Source organism: Moschus berezovskii, chromosome 14, assembly GCF_049115385.1.
Source record: "Moschus berezovskii isolate FMDL1 chromosome 14, NW_MosBer_1.0, whole genome shotgun sequence".
Lineage (NCBI taxonomy): Eukaryota > Metazoa > Chordata > Mammalia > Artiodactyla > Moschidae > Moschus > Moschus berezovskii.
The window spans coordinates 81,054,088-81,076,951 of record NC_142473.1 but is presented as its reverse complement, the minus strand read 5'-3'; the positions used below and the strand labels follow the sequence as shown (position 1 = coordinate 81,076,951).

Below are 22,864 nucleotides of genomic sequence, written 5' to 3'. Positions count from 1 at the left end.
ATGATAATGAAGATATGGAAGTATATTTTAAGGCATCAGAAAGTATCATTAAATGATGAGATTGTGTGATGGGCCACTTAACATTAATAACATCACCTTGGTCATTTTGCTAATAATGCTCCAGAGTTGTTGCACCAAGTTTCCATTCTGTCAAGGCCGCCCCCCGCCCCTCACCTTGTAGTGTAAAAAAGGGGGAAATGCTCAAGGGCAAATATGACTTTCTTACAGTGAACACTTTTCCTGGACTGGATTCTCTTAAGCATAAAGTTATCTGCTGCAAATGCTAGAAGTTTGATTCTCTTTCCTACCCTGAACCCCAGCCTGGAGTTAGGAGCAAAGAACTGACATTTAGTGAACCTCACTTTGTGAAGCATTTTGCCTACTTAATCTCATTTAATTGTCATAATAACTCTTGCGATAAGTGTTTTGTGATCCCTGTTTTTCCAGAAAAGCAAACTAGGGCTCAGCAAGGTTAAGTGTCCTGCACTTGCTCTTACAGTTCACTTGTTTGTTTACTGTCTCCCCACACTGTATTACAAACCTTCCAAGGAGAGAGAGCTTGTCACGGGTTGACCCCTTGTGCACAGAAGAGGTTCTGGCATGCAACAGGAATTCTGCATATATTTGTTGAATGTCCAGAGTTGCAGAGCTGGGATTTGAACCCAGGCATCTTTAGCTACAGAACCTGTGTGCTATCTTTCATGTTATGCTGTCTCTTCAGTACTCTAGTACAGGGAGTTGGCAGCTGTTTTCTCCTTTCTCACCGGCTCCTGCCTCTCTGGACAGTGGCCTGGGCCCCACACCTTAAGACCTTTTCTTATCTTGCCAAACATTACTGTGTTAGCTGGCTTTCTCTTATAAGGGATTCTTTTCCTTCCCCCCAGAATAAGCTGTGGATGGGGTAGGGAGGACCTGCTTTTGTTCTTTTGAAAAAATAAGTAGGACAATATCAGCCAATAAATCTACTAAGCCAATAAACGTATATGTGTTTTAAAAAAAGAAAGTAGAAGGTTTGTTAACTGAGTTACCTCTCTAAACAGAGTACTATTACGGGAAAGGATCCAGAAGAGGTGTTATAATAAATCAGAGTGTAAAATTTTCTACTTTTACAGTTAGAAAACAATTAAATTTCTCTTTATGGGGTAGTAACTATGAATCAACACAGTTACTGCTAATGTGAACTGGCAAGTGTTAGAGGTTTTCTTTGATTAAATACCAGCATCTTAGTTTTGCTTATTACCCTACTTCAAAGCTCAGAATATGTTCAAGATAATAGTGGTTTCAGAACAGGTCTGGATGTTCAAGGCTAATTTGGTCCTTTGTCATTTTACCTTTTCTTTTTAGGGTTACTCATGTCTTAACATTCAGGCATTGCTTAACAGATACCCGAAGTAGGCAGGAGGGGTGGTTTGTGTTGCCATAGTCCTGTTACTGCTCTTGACTATGTACCGTATGGTAAACTGCTACTTTCTTGCGACCGTTCAAAACTGGAGTGAAATAAACTTAAACCAAGATATTTAAATAGAATATTCGTGGTTAGAATCCAGTGGGTACAATAAAAAGACGAACTGAAGTTTATTCCAGGATTGCAAGGATAGTTTGATATTAATATTAGAAAAATCACTGAATTTATAGGTCAAAAGAAATCTAATTTCAGACATTGAAAAGGAACATAATAAATTTCAGCATGTTTTGATAAAAACTCTTAACCATATAGAAATGGATGGAACTTTGACATGATTAAATATATCATTTTTATAGATTGTATGAGTATATTCTTGGAAAACTCAAGTCATATGGAAAACTGTTTTATAAAACAATAAAAAAAATTCAGTGAGATGGCCATCTTCAACATAACTAGAACACTCACTGAAATTGGCATAGCACCTCTTTACAAAGCACCTTCACAAAGTAGATAGTTCTACAGTGAATAATGATATAATCTCACGTTACTGGAGTACCTTGTGGTCAAATACTGAGTAAATATTGTAACTCAGGAACTGTCCTTTACTAGTGTAGGAAAGATCTAGAGGCATATTAGGCACCAAACATTAATTCTCAAATTAATCTGTAAATATATATAGTATAAAACCAGTTCATCATTTGTATTTCATTAGTCTCAATTAGCTTATTTAGAATTCAAGGTTCTTAATAGATTCTGTAGATTTCCCCATGAATGATCTTCAGGAGGTCAGTCTACCCTTGAAATTACTTAATTCTGTGGGCAAAAAATAGATGGGTTTTTTTGTTGTTGGTTGAGTGATCGCTCATTTTAATCCGATTTGTTATCTAAGAATGTCTGAGAATCACTATTCTGAGTCCTTACCTGGTTGCATGTTTTGTGTTCGCTTTTAGCCGGGCGGGCCTCCAAAGAAGGGGAAGCCAGCTGCTCAGGGAGGCACAGGAGGCGCGGGCACCAAGAGCAAGAAAGCAGTGGAGGCTAAAGAAGTAGTGGAGCCGGAGCTCTCGGTCAGTCCCACACGGCACGCCGCACACCCGGGGCGGCACCATCAGCGCCTCCGAGGAGATTCCAGTGCTCTCTCTGCTGAGCTCTGTAACAGATGCTTAATTGATACCTGTGTAACTTACTGAAACTGTGCCTTGGACAGACTTCCCCTTTAGAGTGGTGTGATAGAATCCTCAAGATACTAAAGCGCACCTATGGGAGTGTCCTTGTGGTTTTAGTTGGAGTATTCCTACATTCTTTTCTTCTCTTTCCTTAAGCAATTATTAATGTTTTGTATCTTACAGATCGAAGTATGTGAAGAAAAAGCTTCAGCTGTCCTTCCTGCTACCTGTATACAGCTTCTTGACAGCAGTAACTGGAAGGAAAGGCTGGCCTGTATGGAAGAGTTCCAGAAGGTGGGCGCACAATGATGAATTGAATGTGAAAGAAATTTACATTATAGAGAAGTGATGAATTGGCTGGTGAAGGACTGGTCCTAATTGCTGTGTTTTATAACCAGTGAGCATGTTTGATGGATGCTAACTGAAGATGAGGCAGGGTTTTCATTTGCTTTTTAGCTGTGTTGGGTTTACCTTTCAACATCTGCTTTCTGTGGCTTCTGTCAGTTCATAACTTAGTGCTTACTCAAGAAAATTAGGTTTGTTCTGAATTATAAGACTTACATGAACTAACATTATATGGTGTTAAACCTACTTGTCAAACAGGTCTTTTCACGTAAACCACCCCTCATCTGTTTTCTGTGTTTCGCTTTTTGTTGTCATGATTCTTGGAAGATCAGACGTTATTACTTGGTATGAGAAGCTTCTTTTAAAAAAAGATCTGTTTTGGACAGGAGCACAGTGGTTCATTTTGGCATACACTCTTTGGTTCTAATGAGAAGGGCTGTGGAGAAACTGAAAGAATCCTGAGGCTTGAGCCAGGAGACCTGGCTTCTAGTCCTGCGTCCACCACTCGAATTTAGACCTGAATTTGTGCTTCTTTGAAACCTGTTTTTATACACGTCTAACCTACTCTCGGAGAAGGCAATGGCAAGCCACTCCAGTACTGTTGCCTAGAAAATCCCATGGATGAAGGAGCCTGGTAGGCTGCAGTCCGTGGGGTCGCTAAGGGTCGGACACGACTGAGCGACTTCACTTTTACTTTTCACTTTCCACTTTCACACATTGGAGAAGGAAATGGCAACCCACTCCAGTGTTCTTGCCTGGAGAATCCCAGGGACGGGAGAGCCTGGTGGGCTTCCGTCTATGGGGTCACACAGTCGGACACGACTGAAGTGACTTAGCAGCAGCAGCAACCTACTCTACTACACTGTGTCTTTAGGAAAATAAGTCAAAATATATATATAAGCAGTTTCTGCCATACACTAGGCAAATTGAAACCGTTAATGTTACTTTCAGTGGGGCAAACTATTTTTGAATTCCTGAAATGTGGGGGCGGGCGGGGAAGAGTTTCAGTGGCATCACTGTTAACAACCATATACCAAACATCCACCTCAAGAAACAAAGCACTATAACAGAAAGTAAATAAGCTCTCTCTGTGACCCACCTCATTTCCATTCCCTTTCCCTCCTTTAGAGGTAAACGCTTCCTTGAGTTTGGATATGCTTTTCCCTTGGAACTCATTATTAATCCCTTGATTGTCTTACTATCTTGTGTTATTTCAAGGCTGTTGAACTAATGGACCGAACTGAAATGCCATGCCAGGCATTAGTGAGGATGCTGGCCAAGAAACCTGGATGGAAAGAAACTAATTTTCAGGTATTTTTTAATTAGAGATTTAATGTCTTTTATTGAAGTAATTTTCATTATATCATCCTATGGAGTATTAGATATAGTTTGGTAATGATTTTTAGCTTTTTTTTTTTTTTTAAGTCATTCAGACAGTGTGTCATCTAATTTTAAATGAATGATAGGATGTATGCATTTTGATTAAACACTTAACTCTAACTTCATACATTTAGGAGTTTGTGTGGGGGGGGGTATATAAAACAATTAGTATTTGTATATATATGCATGCAAATAGTTATAGTTTGCTAATTCATATATATGGATTTTTCTCATTATTTAGGCCTGGAAGCCCTCTAATCTCATCTAGGGAGGAAAAACAATGAGATAGCTTTCTTATTTCTTTGGATAAAAAATAAATGTAGTCTTTTAAGTTGCTAATAAAAAAATGACCACATAATCAGTTTAACTCATTAACTGATACTAAAGATGAAGTTGAGCTGTGCCGTTTTCTAGTCTTAAAAAGTAGGTGTAAAGGGAGATATAGGAAAGTAATACATGAAGGAGAATGCGAAGAGTTTTCTTCTCCTCCTCTAGATGGTAAATGAAAGTTTGAAATGTATCAGGTTAATTTTTGGGTTCCTGCTAGTCTCCTTTTTACTTCTGTTCTTCCACCTCTTGTTCTCCATTCAGGATCCTTGGTTCCCTAGCACACTGTTCCTTAGCACTGCTTTAGAGCGCCTCATCTGTGCCTCAAAGTTTCCCATGCCAAACAGCTCCTGCGCTGCCTTCTTCCCCTCACACCACTACTCTTAAAATTCTCGCAGTGCAGTTTCTCAGATAGTTGAAAGAAACACACCTATATATGGAATTTAGAAAGATGGTAACCTTAACCCTGTATACGAGACTGCAAAAGAGACATAGGTATATAGAACAGTCTTTGGGACTCTGTGGGAGAGGGTGAAGGTGGGATGATTGGGGAGAACGGCATTGTAGCATGTATATTATCATATGTGACCAATCCAGGTTCGACGCATGATACAGGATGCTTGGGGCTGGTGCATGGGGATGACCTGGAGGGAGGATATGGGGAAGAGGGAGGTGGGAGGGGGGTTCAAGAAAGGGAACACATGTACACCCGGGGCGGATTCGTGTCAATGTATGGCAAAACCAACCAATATATTAATGTAAGGTAATTTGCCTCCAATAAAATAAATTTAAAAATTAAAAAAAAAAAAAGAAAGAAACACACCTGATTTGAGCTGATAACCCTCTGGATGTTAGATCCATAATAGGAGGTAATTTTATATGTTTTTTTTTTCTTTATAGCAACTTTCTGAGCATATAGAACTCTTTTATACAGTGGAGCTGTTTGCTGTTTTTAGTCTATTCACATAGCTCTGCAACTCTTACCACTATATAATTTTAGAATATTTTCATCGCCCCACAAAAGAAGCCCCATACCTATCAGCAGCCACACACTATTCCTCCCTAAGTCTCCACCCCCAGCCCCTGGCAGCTGTTAATCTACTTTTTCTGTGCATCACTTCTCCTGGACATTTTCATAAATGGGATGATGTGACTTTTTGTGTCTGACTTTTACTTAGCATAATGCTTTCAAGGTTCATCTGTATTACAGCATGTATCAACTATACAGTCTCTTATTGCTAAACAGTATTCCTTGTGTGGATATACAACATTTTATTTACCCATTCATAAGTTGATGGGCAATTTGATCTCTGGTGCCTCTGCCTTTTCTAAAACCTGCTTGAACATCTGAGAGTTCACGGTTCACATATTGCTGAAGCCTGGCTTGGAGAATTTTGAGCATGACTTTACTAGCGTGTGAGATGAGTGCAATTGTGCGGTAGTTTGAGCATTCTTTGGCATTGCCTTTCTTTGGGATTGGAATGAAGACTGACCTTTTCCAGTCCTGTGGCCACTGCTGAGTTTTCCAAATTTGCTGGCATATTGAGTGCAGCACTTTCACAGCATCATCTTTCAAGATTTGAAATAGCTCAACTGGAATTCCATCACCTCCACTAGCTTTGTTCGTAGTGATGCTTTCTAAGGCCCACTTGACTTCACATTCCAAGATGTCTGGCTCTAGGTCAGTGATCACATTATTGTGACTATCCTGGTCGTGAAGATCTTTTTTGTACAGTTCTTCTGTGTATTCTTGCCACCTCTTCTTAATATCTTCTGCTTCTGTTAGGTCCATACCATTTCTGTCCTTTATCGAGCCCATCTTTGCATGAAATGTTCCCTTGGAATCTCTAATTTTCTTGAAGAGATCTCTTGTCTTTCCTATTCTCTTGTTTTCCTCTATTTCTTTGCATTGATCACTGAGGAAGGCTTTCTTATCTCTCCTTGCTATTCTTTGGAACTCTGCATTCAGATGCTTATCACAGCTATTTGTAAGGCCTCCTCAGACAGCCATTTTGCTTTTTTGCATTTCTTTTCCATGGGGGTGGTCTTGGTCCCTGTCTCCTGTACAGTGTCACGAACCTCCGTCCAGAGTTCATCAGGCACTCTATCTATCAGATCTAGTCCCTTAAATCTATTTCTCACTTCCACTGTATAATCATAAGGGATTTGATTTAGGTCATATCTGAATGGTCTAGTGGTTTTCCCTACTTCCTTCAATTTAAGTCTGAATTTGGCAATAAGGAGTTCATGATCTGAGCCACAGTCAGCTCCTAGTCTTGTTTTTGCTAACTGTATACAGCTTCTCCATCTTTGGCTGCAAAGAATATAATCAATCTGATTTTGGTGTTGACCATCTGGTGATGTCCATGTGTAGAGTCTTCTCTTGTGTTGTTGGAAGAGGGTGTTTGCTATGACCAGTGCGTTCTCTTGACAAAACTCTATTAGCCTTTGCCCTGCTTCATTCCATGCTCCAAGGCCAAATTTGCCTGTTACTCCAGGTGTTTCTTGACTTCCTACTTTTGCATTCCAATCCCCTCTAATGAAAAGGACATCTTTTTTGGGTGTTAGTTCTAAAAGGTCTTGTAGGTCTTCATAGAACCATTCAACTTCGGCTTCTTCAGCGTTACTGGTTGGGGCACAGGCCTGGATTACTGTAATATTAAATGGTTTGCCTTGGAAACGAACAGAAATCATTCTGTCGTTTTTAAGACTGTATCCAAGTACTGTATTTCGAACTGTTTTGTTGACCATGGTGGCTACTCCATTTCTTCTAAGGGATTCCTGCCCACAGTAGTAGATATAATGGTCATCTGAGTTAAATTCACCCATTCCAGTCCATTTTAGTTCACTGATTCCTAGAATGTCTATGTTCACTCTTGCCATCTCCTGTTTGACCACTTCCAATTTGCCTTGATTCATGGACCTAACATTCCAGGTACCTATGCAATATTGCTCTTTACAGCACCGGACCTTGCTTCTATCACCGGTCACATCCACAACTGGGTATTGGTTTTGCTTTTGCTCCATCCCTTTATTCCTTCTAGAGTTATTTCTCCACTGATCTCCAGTATCATACTGGGCACCTACCGACCTGGGGAATTCCTCATTCAGTATCCTATCATTTTGCCCTTTGATACTGTTCATGGGGTTCTCAAGGCAAGTATACTGAAGTGGTTTGCCATTCCCTTCTCCAGTGGACCACATTCGGCTGTGGTCCATGTGATCAGATCGACTAGTTTCCTGTGATTATGATTTCAGTGTGTCTTCCCTCTGATGCCCCCTCGCAATACCTACCGCCTTATTTGGGTTTCTCTTACCTTGGCCGTGGGTTATCTCTTCACATCCGCTGGATCATGGAGAAAGCAAGAGAGTTCCAGAAAAATATAAATTTCTGCTTCATTGACTATGCCAAAGCCTTTGACTGTGTGGATCACAATAAACTGTGGAACATTCTGAAAGAGATGGGAATACCAGACCACCTGACCTCTCTCTTGAGAAACCTGTATGCAGGTCAGGAAGCAACAGTTAGAACTGGACATGGAACAACAGACTGGTTCCAAATAGGAAGAGGAGTATGTCAAGGCTGTATATTGTCACCTTGCTTATTTAACTTATATGCAGAGTACATCATGAGGAACGCTGGGCTGGAAGAAGCACAAGCTGGAATGAAGATTGCCGGGAGAAATATCAATAACCTCAGATATGCAGATGACACTACCCTTATGGCAGAAAGTGAAGAGGAACTCGAAAGCCTCTTGATGGAAGTGAAAGAGGAGAGTGAAAAGGTTGGCTTGAAGCTCAACATTCAGAAAACAAAGATCATGGCATCTGGTCCCATCACTTCATGGGAAATAGATGGGAAAACAGTGGAAACAGTGTCAGACTTTATTTTTTTGGGCTCCAAAATCACTGCAGATGCTGATTGGAGCCATGAAATTAAAAGATGCTTACTCCTTGGAAAGTTATGACCAACCTTGATAGTGTATTGAAAAGCAGAGACGTTACTTTGCCAACAAAGGTCCGTCTAGTCAAGGCTATGGTTTTTCCCGTGGTCATGTATGGATGTAAGAGTTGGACTGTGAAGAAAGCTGATCGCCGAAGAATTGATGCTTTTGAACTGCGGTGTTGGAGAAGACTCTTGAGAGTCCCTTGTACTGCAAGGAGATCCAACCAGTCCATTCTAAAGATCAGTCCTGGGTGTTCATTGGAAGGACTGATGCTAAAGCTGAAACTGCAATACTTTGGCCACCTCTTGCGACGAGTTGACTCACTGGAAAAGACTCTGATGCTTGGAGGGATTGGGGGTGGGAGGAGAAGGGACGACAGAGAATGAGATGGCTGGATGGCATCACCAACTCTGTGGACATGAGTTTGAGCGAACTCCGGGAGTTGGTGATGGACAGGGAGGCCTGGCGTGCTGTGATTCATGGGGTCGCGGAGAGTCGGACACAACTGAACGACTGAACTGAACTGAAGTTGATGAGCATTTACATTGTTTCTGCTTTGAAGCTGTTGCAAGTAATGCTGCTGTAAATATTCATGTACAGGTTTTCATGTGAACACATGTACATACCTAGAAGTAGAGTTGCTAAGTCTTATGATAACTCTGTGTTTAACTTAAGGAACTGCCAAACCTTATTCACACTAGCAGTGCAAGAGAACTGAGCTCCTGTTTATCTATTTCCTTGCCAACATCCATTATTTAAATATTTAAAGAGGACAAAGGAAAATATTTATTGTCAAAAGGATCTGAAATCCCAAACATCTGCCATTGTCACTTTAACATTTTTAAATTGTTTTTCACAGTTCCTTCCATTCCTCCTCTTAAAAATCTACAAGTCCTTTAAATCTCTCAATTTCGGGGTGGTTGTGGGGGTGTTTGTGTATGCATGAGGGTTGTAATTTTTTTTGTGGGCAACTCTTATTAGGACTCTGAGTTAGTATGGTCATTTATTATAGATTTCAGGATATGCACTCAGTACTGTATGCAAATAACCATAAGAGGAGGAGAATATAGAAATTACTGTATGTTTTTCAATTCATAAACTTCACACAGTAGCATTGCTTGTTAGTATTTTAAAACATTGAGTGGTTTGGTTTTTTTCTCTTAGCTACTTTAAAGTTGATAATAATTAATTTTATTGATTATTAAAGTCAGCTACTTTATTTGATAATAATCAAAGGATAAGAATTATTTTGTTTCTTGGTTTAAAATTTGATTCTAGTTTGGTCATATTCTCAGCTGTCCCTAACTGTTACATCTTCAAGCTACTATAAAAATAAGTAAATAGACAAATGTTTAGGGGGAATTCCCTGATGGTTCAGTGGTTAGGACTTTGTGTTCTCACTGCCAAGGGCCTGGGTTCAGTTCCTGATCAGGGAACTAAGATCCTATAAGCCACATGGCATAGCCTGAAGAAAAAAAATGTCTTTGGTTTACTTATAATTTTCTGATATTTACCCTTGTTCAGGTGATGCAAATGAAGCTTCACATAGTTGCTTTGATTGCCCAGAAGGGAAATTTTTCCAAAACTTCAGCACAGATTGTCTTGGATGGACTTGTAGACAAGATTGGAGATGTGAAATGTGGGAACAATGCAAAAGAAGCTATGACAGCAATAGCTGAAGCGTGTGTGTTGCCATGGACAGCTGAACAGGTTAGTAACAGAGTGCTCTTTCTTCAGGTTTTCCCAGTTTTTCCCCCAGTTTGAAAGTTGTTAGTTAAACTTCAGTTCTTTTCTTCTCAAGTAAAATCACTCTGATACTGCATTTAAATTTTTACCTTTAGTAATAACTGTTGCATGAAAATTAAAATTGTCTAAGTCAAGAATATTCTATTAAGGATGAGAGTAGTTTTCTCTTATGACATTATAAGAGACCACCAATGAAAAGTTGTAAACTGTCCAGAATTCTTTTTTAATTTTTTATTGAAGTAGAGTTGATTTATAATACTGTGAGAATGCTTTTAATACTACTGTCACTTACCTTATTTTCTCAAGTTAAACATTTCTGAGGCATTCTTGCCATTGCTTTAGCATCAGAAAAGACATGCTCAATCCACTTCTGCCTTAATGTCAAGCTATATTTCTACAAGAAATATGAGAGAAAACTCAGATCTGTTTGGTTTTTTGTATGTTTATTTTTCTGTTCAGGTTATGTCAATGGCGTTCTCACAGAAGAATCCTAAGAATCAATCAGAAACTCTGAACTGGCTATCAAATGCAATAAAAGAATTTGGTTTTTCTGGGTAAGTCAGAAAGAAATCAAGTACTTGTTTTGCCACTCTCTTAACTGGTGATTATATTTGTTGTAGCTATCTCTGCTTATTTTTGAGAAGCCAGAGCTTGATTTTTAAAGCAAAACTACCTTTGTTCCTAAAAAACCTGTATTGGCTTATTCTCCTGCATTTTGATATCCAAAACATTAGGGTTCTCTAAGTTATTTTTCTTCAGTATTATGATTGATCCACAGACAAGCCAGTTCCAAGGATTTCCAGTTAAATACATTTGAAAATTACTATATAAAATCACATTTGTTTGGAAATCTATAGTGCACTTTGGAAAATTAAACACTCTTAGAAGTCCTGCAATAAAGGCGCTTGTTTCTTTATTTTCATTAATTTATTTGGCTGCATCAGGCCTTAGTTGCAGCACACAGGATCTTTCGTTGCGGCACGTGGACTCCAGAGCCCACAGGCTCAACAGCTGCAGTGTGCAGGCCTAGTTGCTCCGCGGCACATGGGATCCCAGGTCCCCAACCAGGGATTGAATCCCTCTCCTCCTCATTGCACGGTGGATTTCAACCTCTTGACTCCAAGGGAAGTCCCACAGACGCTTGTTTAACCCACTGTTTCCCAAAGTTATTTGCTTGTTGAACACATTGGTTTACAGTAGTCTCCCCTTGTCTGTGGTTTCTTCTTCCACAGTTTGCTACCTGCAGTCAACAAGTCAAAAAGTACTAAATGGAAAGTTTCAGAAATAAACAATTCATAAGTTTTAAATTGTGGGCCATTCTGAGTCACATGATGAAATCTCACTCTGTCCTGCTCAGGATATGACTCATGCCTTTGTCCGTGGATTCCCCCCATTAGTCACTGAGGGGCTCTCTCAGTTACTAGCCCACCTCTGTGGTGTTGCAGTGCTGCTGTCCAAGTAACCCTTATTTTACTTAGTAATGGTCCCAAAGCGCAAGAATAGAGGTGCTGGCAATTTGGAAATGCTAAAGAGAAGATGCAGAGCGCTTCGTTTACATGACAAAGGGTCAGTTCTTAACTCAATAAGGAAAGAAGAAAATAATGTGCTAAGGTTGCTAAGGTCTACAGTAAGAGCAAATCTTCTGTCAATAAATTGTAAAGGAAAAAGAAATTTCGCACCTCAGACTGCAAGCATTGTAACTGCTTAGTTAAGATAGAAGAGGCATTAAATTTGTGGATGGAAGGCATGAGCAGAAAATGTCATTGATGGGAATGTGTTCCACCCAAAAGCATGGAGTCTGTATGAGGACTTCAGTAAGGAATGCCATGAAACAAGTGACACCAAGCCATTTACTGCAAGTAAGAATGGTTACACAGATTCAGAAACAGGTTTGGACTGAAAAGTATAATAATTACTGGAGTGGCTGCGTTTACCAGTGAAGCAGCTGCTGCCACATTTCTGGTAGAGTTGAAAAAATTGATTAAGGAGAAAGACCACATTGGCATAACTTGTATTATAATATATTATTATAATCATTCTATAATTATTATTCATCTCTTACTGCATCTAATTTTTAAATTAAACTTTATTATAGGTACATATGTATAGGGGAAAAAATAGTCTATATAGTACTATCCTACCTTCAGATATGCACTGAGGGGTCTTGGAATACATCCCTCCCAGATAAGGAGGGACTAGTGTTTTATTTAATAAAATTTTATACAGCTTACTTTATGCCAGGCACTTTCAAATAATAACTCATTTGATTTAATCTTCATAAAAACCATGTGAGATATGTTCTCTTCCTATTATAGATGAAGAAACTAGGGCACAGAAAGTGATCTGCCCAAGTCACAGCTAGAAAGTGGCAAAGGCCAAAATTTGAACCCAGGCATTCTGGTTCCGAGAGGGAAGACTCTAACTGTTGTTCTGTGTTGCCTTTCTCTGTCCCCTGATGCTTTTCACATGTTCTCAATAGGCTGCTTGCAGTGTTCTCAGTTCCACCAAATGAAGACACAGTACTCTAGAAATTTTTTTTTTTTTGGCCGTGCCATGTGACTTGCAAGATTTTAGTTCCCTGATCAGGGATTGAACCCAAGCCCTTGGCAGTGAGCGTTCCAAGTTCTAACCACTGGACCACCAGGGAATTCCCTAGAACGTATCATTTAAGTGTTATTCAGGCAAAGAGTTCTTTGTTATGTCAGTATCTGTGGTGTCCTCCTGTAGTTGAGGGTATTGTTATAATCCCTTTATAACTGTATAGTCGTTAATGTAAAAACTACCTTTTGGCATGAATGACATAAAAGTCGTGTGAATATTTTCCTCTTTTTAATTAATCTGTGATCTGTCATTTATTCAGCAACTACATATTGACTACCTGTGATATTCTAGAAATTTGTTCCAGACCCTCAGGAATACAGTATGGTCAAGATTAAATTCCTGTTTTCATGGACCTTATTTGAGTAAGGGGAGATGACAGTGAACAATAAAAAATACATCAGGAAGTATAAGAACAATGGAGTAAAAATAAAGCCAGATCAGGGGTTAGTGGTGGCACCTTGGAGGGTTTAGTGTAGTGTTATTTTCTGTAAGACAGGGATCCTTTCTAAAGTAATGCCTCTGAGACATAGACCTTGAGGACGTGAGGGGCTGACGGTAACAGTCTGGTAGTTCTTCAGAATGCAGCTGGAGCGGAATGAGTGAGGGAGATGGGAGTGGTAGGAGAGGAAGAGCAAAGAACAGGGGGCAGGTCCTGTAGAGCCTCAAAGTTTTGAATGAATTGGAAACCATTAGAGGGTTTTGACGGAGAAGGCAATGGCGAGCCACTCCAGTACTCTTGCCTGGAAAATCCCATGGATGGAGGAGCCTGGTCGGCTGCAGTCCGTGGGGTCGCTAAGGGTCGGACACGACTGAGCGACTTCACTTTTCACTTTCACACATTGGAGAAGGAAATGGCAACCCACTCCAGTGTTCTTGCCTGGAGAATCCCAGGGACGGGGGAGCCTGGTGGGCTTCCGTCTATGGGGTCACACAGAGTCGGACACGACTGAAGTGACTTAGCAGCAGAGGGTTTTGAGCCGAAGATGAACAGGGTTATTTAGACTACAGTCAGAATAGACAGGATCAAGGACAGAAGCAGGGAGACTCATTAGAAGACTGTTGAAATAATTCTGTCAAGGAATTATATTGGCTTGGAAGTCTTATGACTTAGAATATATTTTGAAAGTAAAACTAAACAGGTTACTGGGCTTGAGAGAGAGAGTAGTCAACAATGACTGAGGAGTTTTCGAAGAAGGCTGGGAGCAACTGACAGGATGAAGTAACTGTTTACCGAGATAGGGAAGATGAAGAGAAGAACAGGTTTGGGGGTTGGGGCGTGGACAGTCAGGAGTTTGGCATTGACAGATATAGGACATCTACTAGATATAAAAATGGAAATGTCACAGAGGCAGTTGGGTATACGATTCTGTGGATTTAGACATAAATTAATATATCGAGTGTATGGGGCTTCCCTGGTGGCTCAGATGGTAAAGCGTCTGCCCGTAATGCGGGAGACCTGGGTTTGATCCCTGGGTTGGGAAGATGCCTTGGAGAAGGAAATGGCAACCCACTCCAGTATTCTCGCCTGGAGAATCCCATGGACAGAGGACCCTGGTAGGCTACAGTCCATGGGGTCGCAAAGAGTCGGACACGACTGAGCAACTTCACTTTCACTTTCGATGAGTGTAGAAAGAGAATAAGTCAAGCTCAGGACGTAGCTAAAGGGAGCCAGTTCTGGAGTCTAGCTTTATGAGACCCCAGCGAGTACTCTGAGGGTTTCATTTGTTTGTTTTTAATTCTGAGTATTATTTCTTCTAGACTGAATGTGAAAGCTTTCATTAGCAATGTGAAGACAGCGCTTGCCGCAACAAACCCAGTGAGTACATAGCAGCATATATAGGACAGCACAGCCATCCGTGTGGTTCTGTGCTGACCTAAAAGGCTTTCTTTGTTCTGTCAGGCGGTGAGGACGTCGGCCATCACTCTGCTTGGTGTGATGTATCTGTATGTTGGTCCCTCTTTGCGAATGTTCTTTGAGGATGAGAAGCCTGCCCTCCTATCCCAGATAGATGCAGAATTTGAGAAGGTAAAGGTTTCACAGATGATTCAGTCCATAGTTGACTTGAGAATGCTCATATGGTTAAGTTTAAACTTTTAAATGTTTGGAATGAAGAATATGTATGTATTTGCATTTATATATATAAAGTATCACTGGGAAGAGTTCATAAGAAGTGGATGACCTTGTGAGGAAGAGAGCAAGATAGCTATAGTATACGTTGGGACATCTTCCCCTTGGAATCCTTTGTAGCTTTGACATAGCAAACATTTTGAAAGAATTACATATTCAAAAAGCACACTAAATGTAACAATTTTTAAAAAATAAACTTGTCCTTCCTTGAATAAACGTTCTAGTTGAAATTGCTAAATTTTGACTGCTCTATATTTGTTGGCCGTAAAAGTCAAAACACAGGTTTATGATTGAGAAGTCAGATTCTAATAGGTGTATATTCAAATACTTTTTGTCACATAGTCTCAGAATTGAAGTCTTAAGTCTAATTAAAATGTGTGCTTTGTGAATATTGTGTTATGAGGGAATATGAAAGTTTGACACAAGCACCATTCTCTCACCAGTTTGCTCTGACGTTCTTCATTGAGTTCATGATTCTCACTGACTTATCTGTGTGTAGATGCAGGGACAGAACCCACCGGCTCCAACCAGAGGGGTTTCTAAACACAGCGCAAGTGGGACAGATGAAGGGGAAGATGGAGATGAACCAGATGACGGGGGCAATGATGCTGTGGATCTTTTGCCAAGGACAGAAATCAGGTTTACTGCTAATGATTTATTTGATGATTTCTTAATGATGCCTTCCACTTCTCAGTCGAGGGGACTTCTGTGACATTCTTTTAGGCATCAGGAATTAAGGATTCTGTCTTCCTTGTTTTTTCAGTGATAAAATCACTTCAGAGTTGGTGTCTAAGATTGGGGACAAGAATTGGAAGATCAGGAAAGAAGGCCTTGATGAAGTGGCAGCTATTATCAACGAAGCAAAATTCATCCAGCCGAACATAGGTGAACTTCCAACAGCCTTGAAGGGTCGACTCAATGATTCAAATAAAATCTTGGTATGTAGAACATATGCCTCTCCTCGAAATAGAGACACACATGTAGAGAACAAACATATGGACACCAGAGAGGAAGGGAGGGGTGGGACGGTAAAGGAGGCTTTCCCTTACTTTAAAATTATAAAGCATCATCGTCCAGTCTAAAATTCTAATACGCCATTTTTATGATGATTGATGGAGAGGCCATCACCTGAGAATTATTCATAAGCTGATTAGTATCATAGCCAGCTGTTTGTTTTAAGTAGGCCAGAAACTTCTTACTGCATTGACCGTATAGCAGCAAACTTTTGAAACTCTGAACACACCGTGCTGTGATTTGAACATAAGGTGTTGGTTCTTGCCACTCAGGTGCAGCAGACGTTGACTATCCTCCAGCAGTTGGCAGTAGCCATGGGTCCAAACATCAAGCAACATGTGAAGAACTTAGGCATCCCTATCATCACAGTGCTTGGAGACAGCAAGGTATCCCTGATTCTCTTCACCACAGCTCCATTCTGGAATAGCCAGCCACTACTTAGGCTAAGAATAATCCTTTTCTTATGTGTAAGAGTGCATGTAAACAGTCTTAAACTTTTTGTAGAGAAGAGACTATTGGAAGGAAAATAATAAAACATTTTTACCTCCCAGGCAGTATTAAGGTGACTACATACCTCGCTTACTAGCTTTGTGACCCTTAGATAAGTTATTTATCTTCTTTGCGGTTCAGTGTTTTATCTGTGGAATTTAATTCTTACAGGATTAAATAAGAGTCTGCCTCATATAGTACATACTAAAAAATTGTTGCTATTATGATTATGATATCATTGTTTAAAGTATTGGTATAAAGAGTGAATAAACAAAAATTTTTAGATAATGTATTTTATTTTCTACCTTTTCCCCTGAACTACTAGAGTACAATCTTCTAGTACTTCAGTAAGATATTTGCAGTTGCACAGTCCTAGAATTTGTCTCATTGAAAGCTCTTATATGTATCCATAGATTGAATATTTGAATATGTCTGTTTTTGTGTAATTCATTTAATTTGAGGAATTGGACTATTTTAATATTTTTCATGTCATTAAATCCCTCTTATTCTGTGAGTACAAGTTAATATAAAAACAAAATATTCAAATTGTTAATAATTTCAAGCTAATCATTATGAGTTCTCTAACACATAGAATTACATCCTTTAGCAGATAACCAGGGACATGAGAGTCCCCAGAGGTTTAGGAAACAAAACCTAGGGGTTTATTCCCCTAAGATATTTTATGCCCAGTTCAACGTTTTGCCTAATTAACTAAGTATAGGGTTGTTACAGTTTAGAGGTTTAGTTTCTACTTTACTTTGGAGTACACCCATAGATGTAGTTGTTTCACAGAAGACGAAGAATGTTCCAAGTGTGTTTATTGTTGATCTGCAGAGAGACCTCTGTTGTTCATGTTTACAGAGTAATACACTTTTCACTCCTTACCTCCAAGCCATAGTGATAGTTTACCGATTTTCTCCTCCATTCAGAACAATGTTCGATCCGCTGCCCTAGCAACTGTGAATGCTTGGGCCGAACAGACTGGCATGAAGGAATGGTTGGAGGGGGAAGATCTTTCTGAAGAACTCAAAAAGGAAAATCCTTTCTTGAGGCAAGAGGTTAGTACTCCAATATGATGTGCTTTGCTGCTGCTGCTGAGCCTACCTAATAAATATATGTGTTATGGATAGAAAGAGTTCCGTTATAAAATAGCTAATAAGATGAAACCGAATTCCTGGAGCTTTTTATTCGTATGCTTCTTTCCTTTTAGTGCTTTTTTAGTAATAATTTTCTAAAAGTTGTGAAATTTTCTCTTTTCTTCAACTCTTAAATAGTAAAATAAGAGGTTTTAATCATGACATTAGAAATGCAGTTCAACATTCAAAAATCTATCAATGTAATCCATCATACCAGCAGACTAAAGAAAAGTCATATAGTCCTATCAATTGACACAAAAAAAGGATTTGAGAAAATCCAACACCTATTCATGATAAAAACTCTCGGTAAGTTAGTAATAATACAAGAGAATTACAACTTAAATAAAAAAGCATCTGCGAAAAACCTCTGTAAATGATATTGTTAGTGGTTGAAGACTGAACACTTTCCCCCTAAGATCAGGAACAAAGCAAGGATGTCCATGTTCACTGTTATTACTCAGCATAGAATTAGAAGTTCTAGTCACTGCATTAAGACCTGAAAAAGAAGTGAAAAGCATATAGCTGGAAAAAGAATAAATAAAACTATCCCTAATTGCAGATAACATGACTGTCTACATAGAAAATCCCAAGATACCTACACATAACCGAAATCAATAAATGAGTTCAGTAAGATTGCAGGATACAAAATAATCATATTCGACAAAAGTCAAATACATTGAACACATGGAAACTGAAGTTTAAAACAGTACAGTGTACAGTCACTCCAAAGAAAATGAAACTCTTAGATATATACTTAAAACAAATACAAAATATATATACTGAAAATTATAAAGTGCTGATGAAGTAATTCAAGGAAAACCCAAAGAGATGTTTGTGGATTAGAAGATTTAACATAATAGAAATGTCAGTTCTGTTCATTTAATGTAATTCCTATCAAAATTCAGGAAAGTTTTTTTTTTTCATAGACAAAGTCAAGGTTATTTTAAAACTTATAGTCTAGCTAAAACAATCTTGACAAAGGAAAAAAAAGGAAAGAACCATTCTACCATGTACTAAGTCAAGTTAAGTCACTCGCTCAGTCGTGTCCGACTCTTTGCGACCCCGTGGACTGTATCCCACCAGGCTCCTCCGTCCATGGGATTCTCCAGGCAAGAATATTGAAGTGGGTTGCCATTTCCTTCTCCAGGGGATCTTCCCGACCCAGGGATCGAACCCAGGTCTCCCACATTGCAGGCAGATGCTTTAACCTCTGAGCCACCAGGGAAGCCCTACCATGTACTAGAGATTACTAAATTGCTAACATAATCAAGACACTGTGGGGAATTCCCTGGCTGTCCAGTGGTTAGGACTGCATCCTCTCACTGCCAAGGGCATAGGTTCAGTCCTTGGTTTGGGAATTAAGATCCTACAAGCCAAGCAATGTGGTCAGAAAGAAAAAAGACCGTGATTGCAGGGGTAAGGAGGAAGAGGGTAGACTCAGATAGGTGGAACTGAAGACGAAGCCGAGAAATAGAGCCACACAAATGTGAACAGCTGAGTCTGAAGTTAACAGAGTAACGCGTTGGAGGAAGTATGACCTTTTCAACGCATGACGCTAGAGCAGTTGACATCCAGAGACCAAAAAATTAAACTTTGAACTAAATCTCACATCTTACACCAAAATTAGCTCAAAATGGATTATAGACTTAAACATAGGCCATAAAACTATGGAACTTTTAAAGATAACATAGGGGTAAACCTTCAGGATATAGAAATTCTTCAGGCAAAGTATTCCTAAGACTTGACACCAAAACCACAATTTATCAAAATTAAGAACTCTTACTCTGCAAAAAAACATGTGAAGAACATAAGCAGACAGGCTAGAGTGGGAGAAAATATTTGCAAACTCTCTGTCTGATAAAGAATTATCATCAAGAATGTATATATTAAAAAACTCAAAACTCAACAGTTAAAAAAATCTAATTAGAAATTTGGCTAAAGACACAAACAGACATTTCACTGAAGAGGATTACAAATGGCAAATAAGCCCATGAAAGGTGTTCAGTGTTACTGGTCATCAAGGAAATGCAAATTAAAACTATAATGAGATAGACAGCTACCTCCTGCTGCTGAGTCACTTCAGTCGTGTCCGACTCTGTGTGACCCCATAGATGGAAGCCCACCAGGCTCCCCTGTCCCTGGGATTCTCCAGGCAAGAACACTGGAGTGGGTTGCCATTTCCTTCTCCAATGTGTGAAAGTGAAAAGTGAAAGTGAAGTCGCTCAGTCGTGTCCGACCCTTAGCGACCCCACGGACTGCAGCCTACAAGGCTTCTCCATCCATGGGATTTTCTAGGCAGTAGTACTGGAGTGGCTTGCCATTGCCTTCTCCGTCTAAAGCACTAGTATTCGCTTAATCCACTTCTACTGCTAATGACCACAGCAATTATCTTTGAAGACTGGAAAAATACAACTAAGTAACTAGCTTTTTAAGATTGAAAACTGCCAGGAAGGAGAAAGACAATTTTTCAGTGGTGTTCTCCTCTATGTGTTCACCACATACAATGTCCAGATTATCTTTACTGTAGTACAGAATGAATGAAGCCAATTAGTGAACTCTAAAAATATTATACATGGTAGTTAGGAAATTCTCTGGCAGTCTAGCGTTTAGGACTCCAAATTTTCACTGCTGACGGCCCAGGTTCAATCCCGTGTTGAAAACTAAGATCCCACAAGCCATGCAGCACAGCCAAAAAAAGTGATAGTTAAGACCTTACCTCCAGATTGAGAGATGCAGGAGAAACTGTTGCAATGATAGATGTTCTTGTACGTCCCCCAAAAGAGTCCTGGAGGATTCTAGTCAGTTTAGATTCTCGATAAGGAACATGAGGTATTCTCTCTACAAGAGCACTAATAACCCTTCCCAGAGTCAACAGGGACTGACTGATATTTCCAGCTTCCCGAGCTCTCTTGTCAACTGCTCCAGAACGGCCAATGTTCTCACTGCCTGCAAGATCAACCAAGTTCAACTACCAAGTTCAACAGCTACCAGAATGACTAAAATTAAAAATTGTGGTAACACCAAACATTGACAAGAATGTGGAGAAACTTGAACACTCTACTGGTGGAAACGTAGAATGATATAGCCACTCCAGAAAGTAGTTTGGCAGTTTCTTATAAAACTAAACATGTAGTTACTGTATGACCCAACACATCTTGAGTAGTTATTCCAGAAAAAAGAAAATTTATGTTTATGCAAAAGCCTATAACAAATGTTCATAGCAACTAATTCAAAATAGCCAAAATCTGGAAACAGATAACTTTCAACAAGTGAATGTTTAAACAAACTATTATATATCCATATATGTAATACTGTTCAACAATAAAAGATATAAATCACTGATATGTGCAATAAGTCAGTTAAATCTCCAAGGAATTGTGCTGAGTGACAAAGCCAGTACCAAACAGTTCCATACTATATATGATTCCATTTAGATAACTTTGAAATCTCATGATTTAGAAATAGGTGACAGATTAATAGTTGCCAGAGATTAGAGAAGAGGAGGAGGAGGGACGTGAGTGTGGTTATAAAAGAGGCAACACGTGGGATTCTTGGGACAGAACTATTCAAAAATTTGACAGTGGTGGTGGATACATTAACACATGATAAAATTGTAGAGAACTAAATATACACACACAAATGAGAAAAAGTCCAACCAGAACAATCTAAATATAATTAATGGATTGTATCAATGTCAGAATCCTGGTTGTTACAGTTTTTCATAAAGGGCTACTGTTGGAGGAAATGGAGTAAAGTGCATGGGATCTCTCTATTATTTCTTAGAAGTGCATGTGAAACTGTAATCATCTGGATAAATATTTCAATTAAAAATAAATACAAATATGAATTATTTTAGAGGTATAGGGAAAACTCTTTATGTGAGGGAGAAAACAGAAGTCCTGGTAGAACTTGTCATCTTCTGATCAAAAAGTATTTTGGATCTTCTCTAGCTGAATAGTTCTTAGAATTAAAAAAATAAAAGAAGTGTGAAAGTTTTTCTTCTTTAAAATGCATTAAGAACAATTAAAACTTTATAGCTTAATGCTCAAATATGGTCCAAGAAACTTTGTCCTTATTTTAACTGGTTGTCAGCATTGCAAATTTATTATTTCACTGAACAAGAAAATAACTGATTTCATATTGGAAAATTGCAGTGTGAGAACTAATTCAGTGTTTGGTACTGATGAAATCATTAAGCTTAATATCAGAAATAATAACAATTTTCTACATGAATTATGTAACTGGTCTTTATTTCTTTTGACAGCTTCTGGGCTGGCTGGCTGAGAAACTACCGACTCTTCGTTCCACCCCCACAGACCTTACCCTTTGCGTTCCCCACCTCTATTCCTGCCTAGAGGACCGCAATGGAGACGTGCGAAAGAAGGCCCAGGACGCCTTGCCGTTCTTCATGATGCACTTAGGATATGAGAAAATGGCCAAGGCTACTGGGAAACTAAAAGTACTTCTACTTATTATTGCTGCTGTTAAAAGCCATTAGAAAAATATTGAACATGAATTTATACAGGCAGAAGATCATATTACTTTCTATGAGTTTCAACTTGAAATCCCAGTGAGAGCACAGATCAAATATTTAGTAGTGTAGAACTCGTAAAGAATGTGCTGGCTTTGCAGGGATGGAAATTGTGACCTTCTAGAATGGCAAATAACTTGGTGTGACTTCATAATGTGTTACTTCTCTTGCACTATGTGCTGCCTCCCTTCATTGGTATTTCAAAACCAGGAGCTCAAAGATTTGTTTGACAGCAGATCTGTTAGTAAGCCTAGTGTGACTGTATCGTTTCTGTGGCCTCTCACCTCTATTATATTGTCTCCCTAGCCAACCTCTAAAGATCAGGTGTTGGCCATGTTAGAGAAAGCCAAAGCCAACATGCCAGCCAAGCCCACTGCACCTGCCAAAGCAACACCCAAACCAGCGGGAGGCTCAGCTCCAGCTAGATCCCAGCCTGCCTCAGGTAACTTCATTTTGAATGGGTCATAGGGGAATTAAAATAACCGAGGAAACGCTTAAATCCAACCTTCGTTTTTAAATCACAGTTTCTCATGGCTTAGATCCCAAGCCCTCCCTCCAGCTCCTCAGGTTGCCTGTTTTCTGCCATTAACTGTGCTGAGGGTTTGAAGATAATTAACCTGATTTTCAACTCCAAAAAGCAGTTTTGGAGTAG

The 22,864-nt window shown here is 39.4% G+C and overlaps 1 protein-coding gene across 6 annotated transcripts in view; it reads left to right on the top strand.

Moving 5' to 3' along the window:
• Positions 1-22,864, top strand: part of CKAP5 (cytoskeleton associated protein 5) — a 97,538-nt gene that overhangs the window by 51,465 nt on the left and 23,209 nt on the right. For all 6 annotated transcript variants that reach the window (XM_055423982.2, XM_055423981.2, XM_055423980.2 and 3 more), the window contains exons 14-26: positions 2,356-2,469; positions 2,752-2,862; positions 4,132-4,224; positions 10,092-10,277; positions 10,773-10,867; positions 14,673-14,730; positions 14,815-14,940; positions 15,542-15,681; positions 15,806-15,980; positions 16,329-16,442; positions 17,475-17,603; positions 21,946-22,140; positions 22,519-22,654. In XM_055423982.2, the coding sequence (XP_055279957.1) occupies positions 2,356-2,469; positions 2,752-2,862; positions 4,132-4,224; positions 10,092-10,277; positions 10,773-10,867; positions 14,673-14,730; positions 14,815-14,940; positions 15,542-15,681; positions 15,806-15,980; positions 16,329-16,442; positions 17,475-17,603; positions 21,946-22,140; positions 22,519-22,654 (1,672 nt within the window). The remainder of the gene's footprint in view (positions 1-2,355; positions 2,470-2,751; positions 2,863-4,131; positions 4,225-10,091; positions 10,278-10,772; positions 10,868-14,672; positions 14,731-14,814; positions 14,941-15,541; positions 15,682-15,805; positions 15,981-16,328; positions 16,443-17,474; positions 17,604-21,945; positions 22,141-22,518; positions 22,655-22,864) is intronic.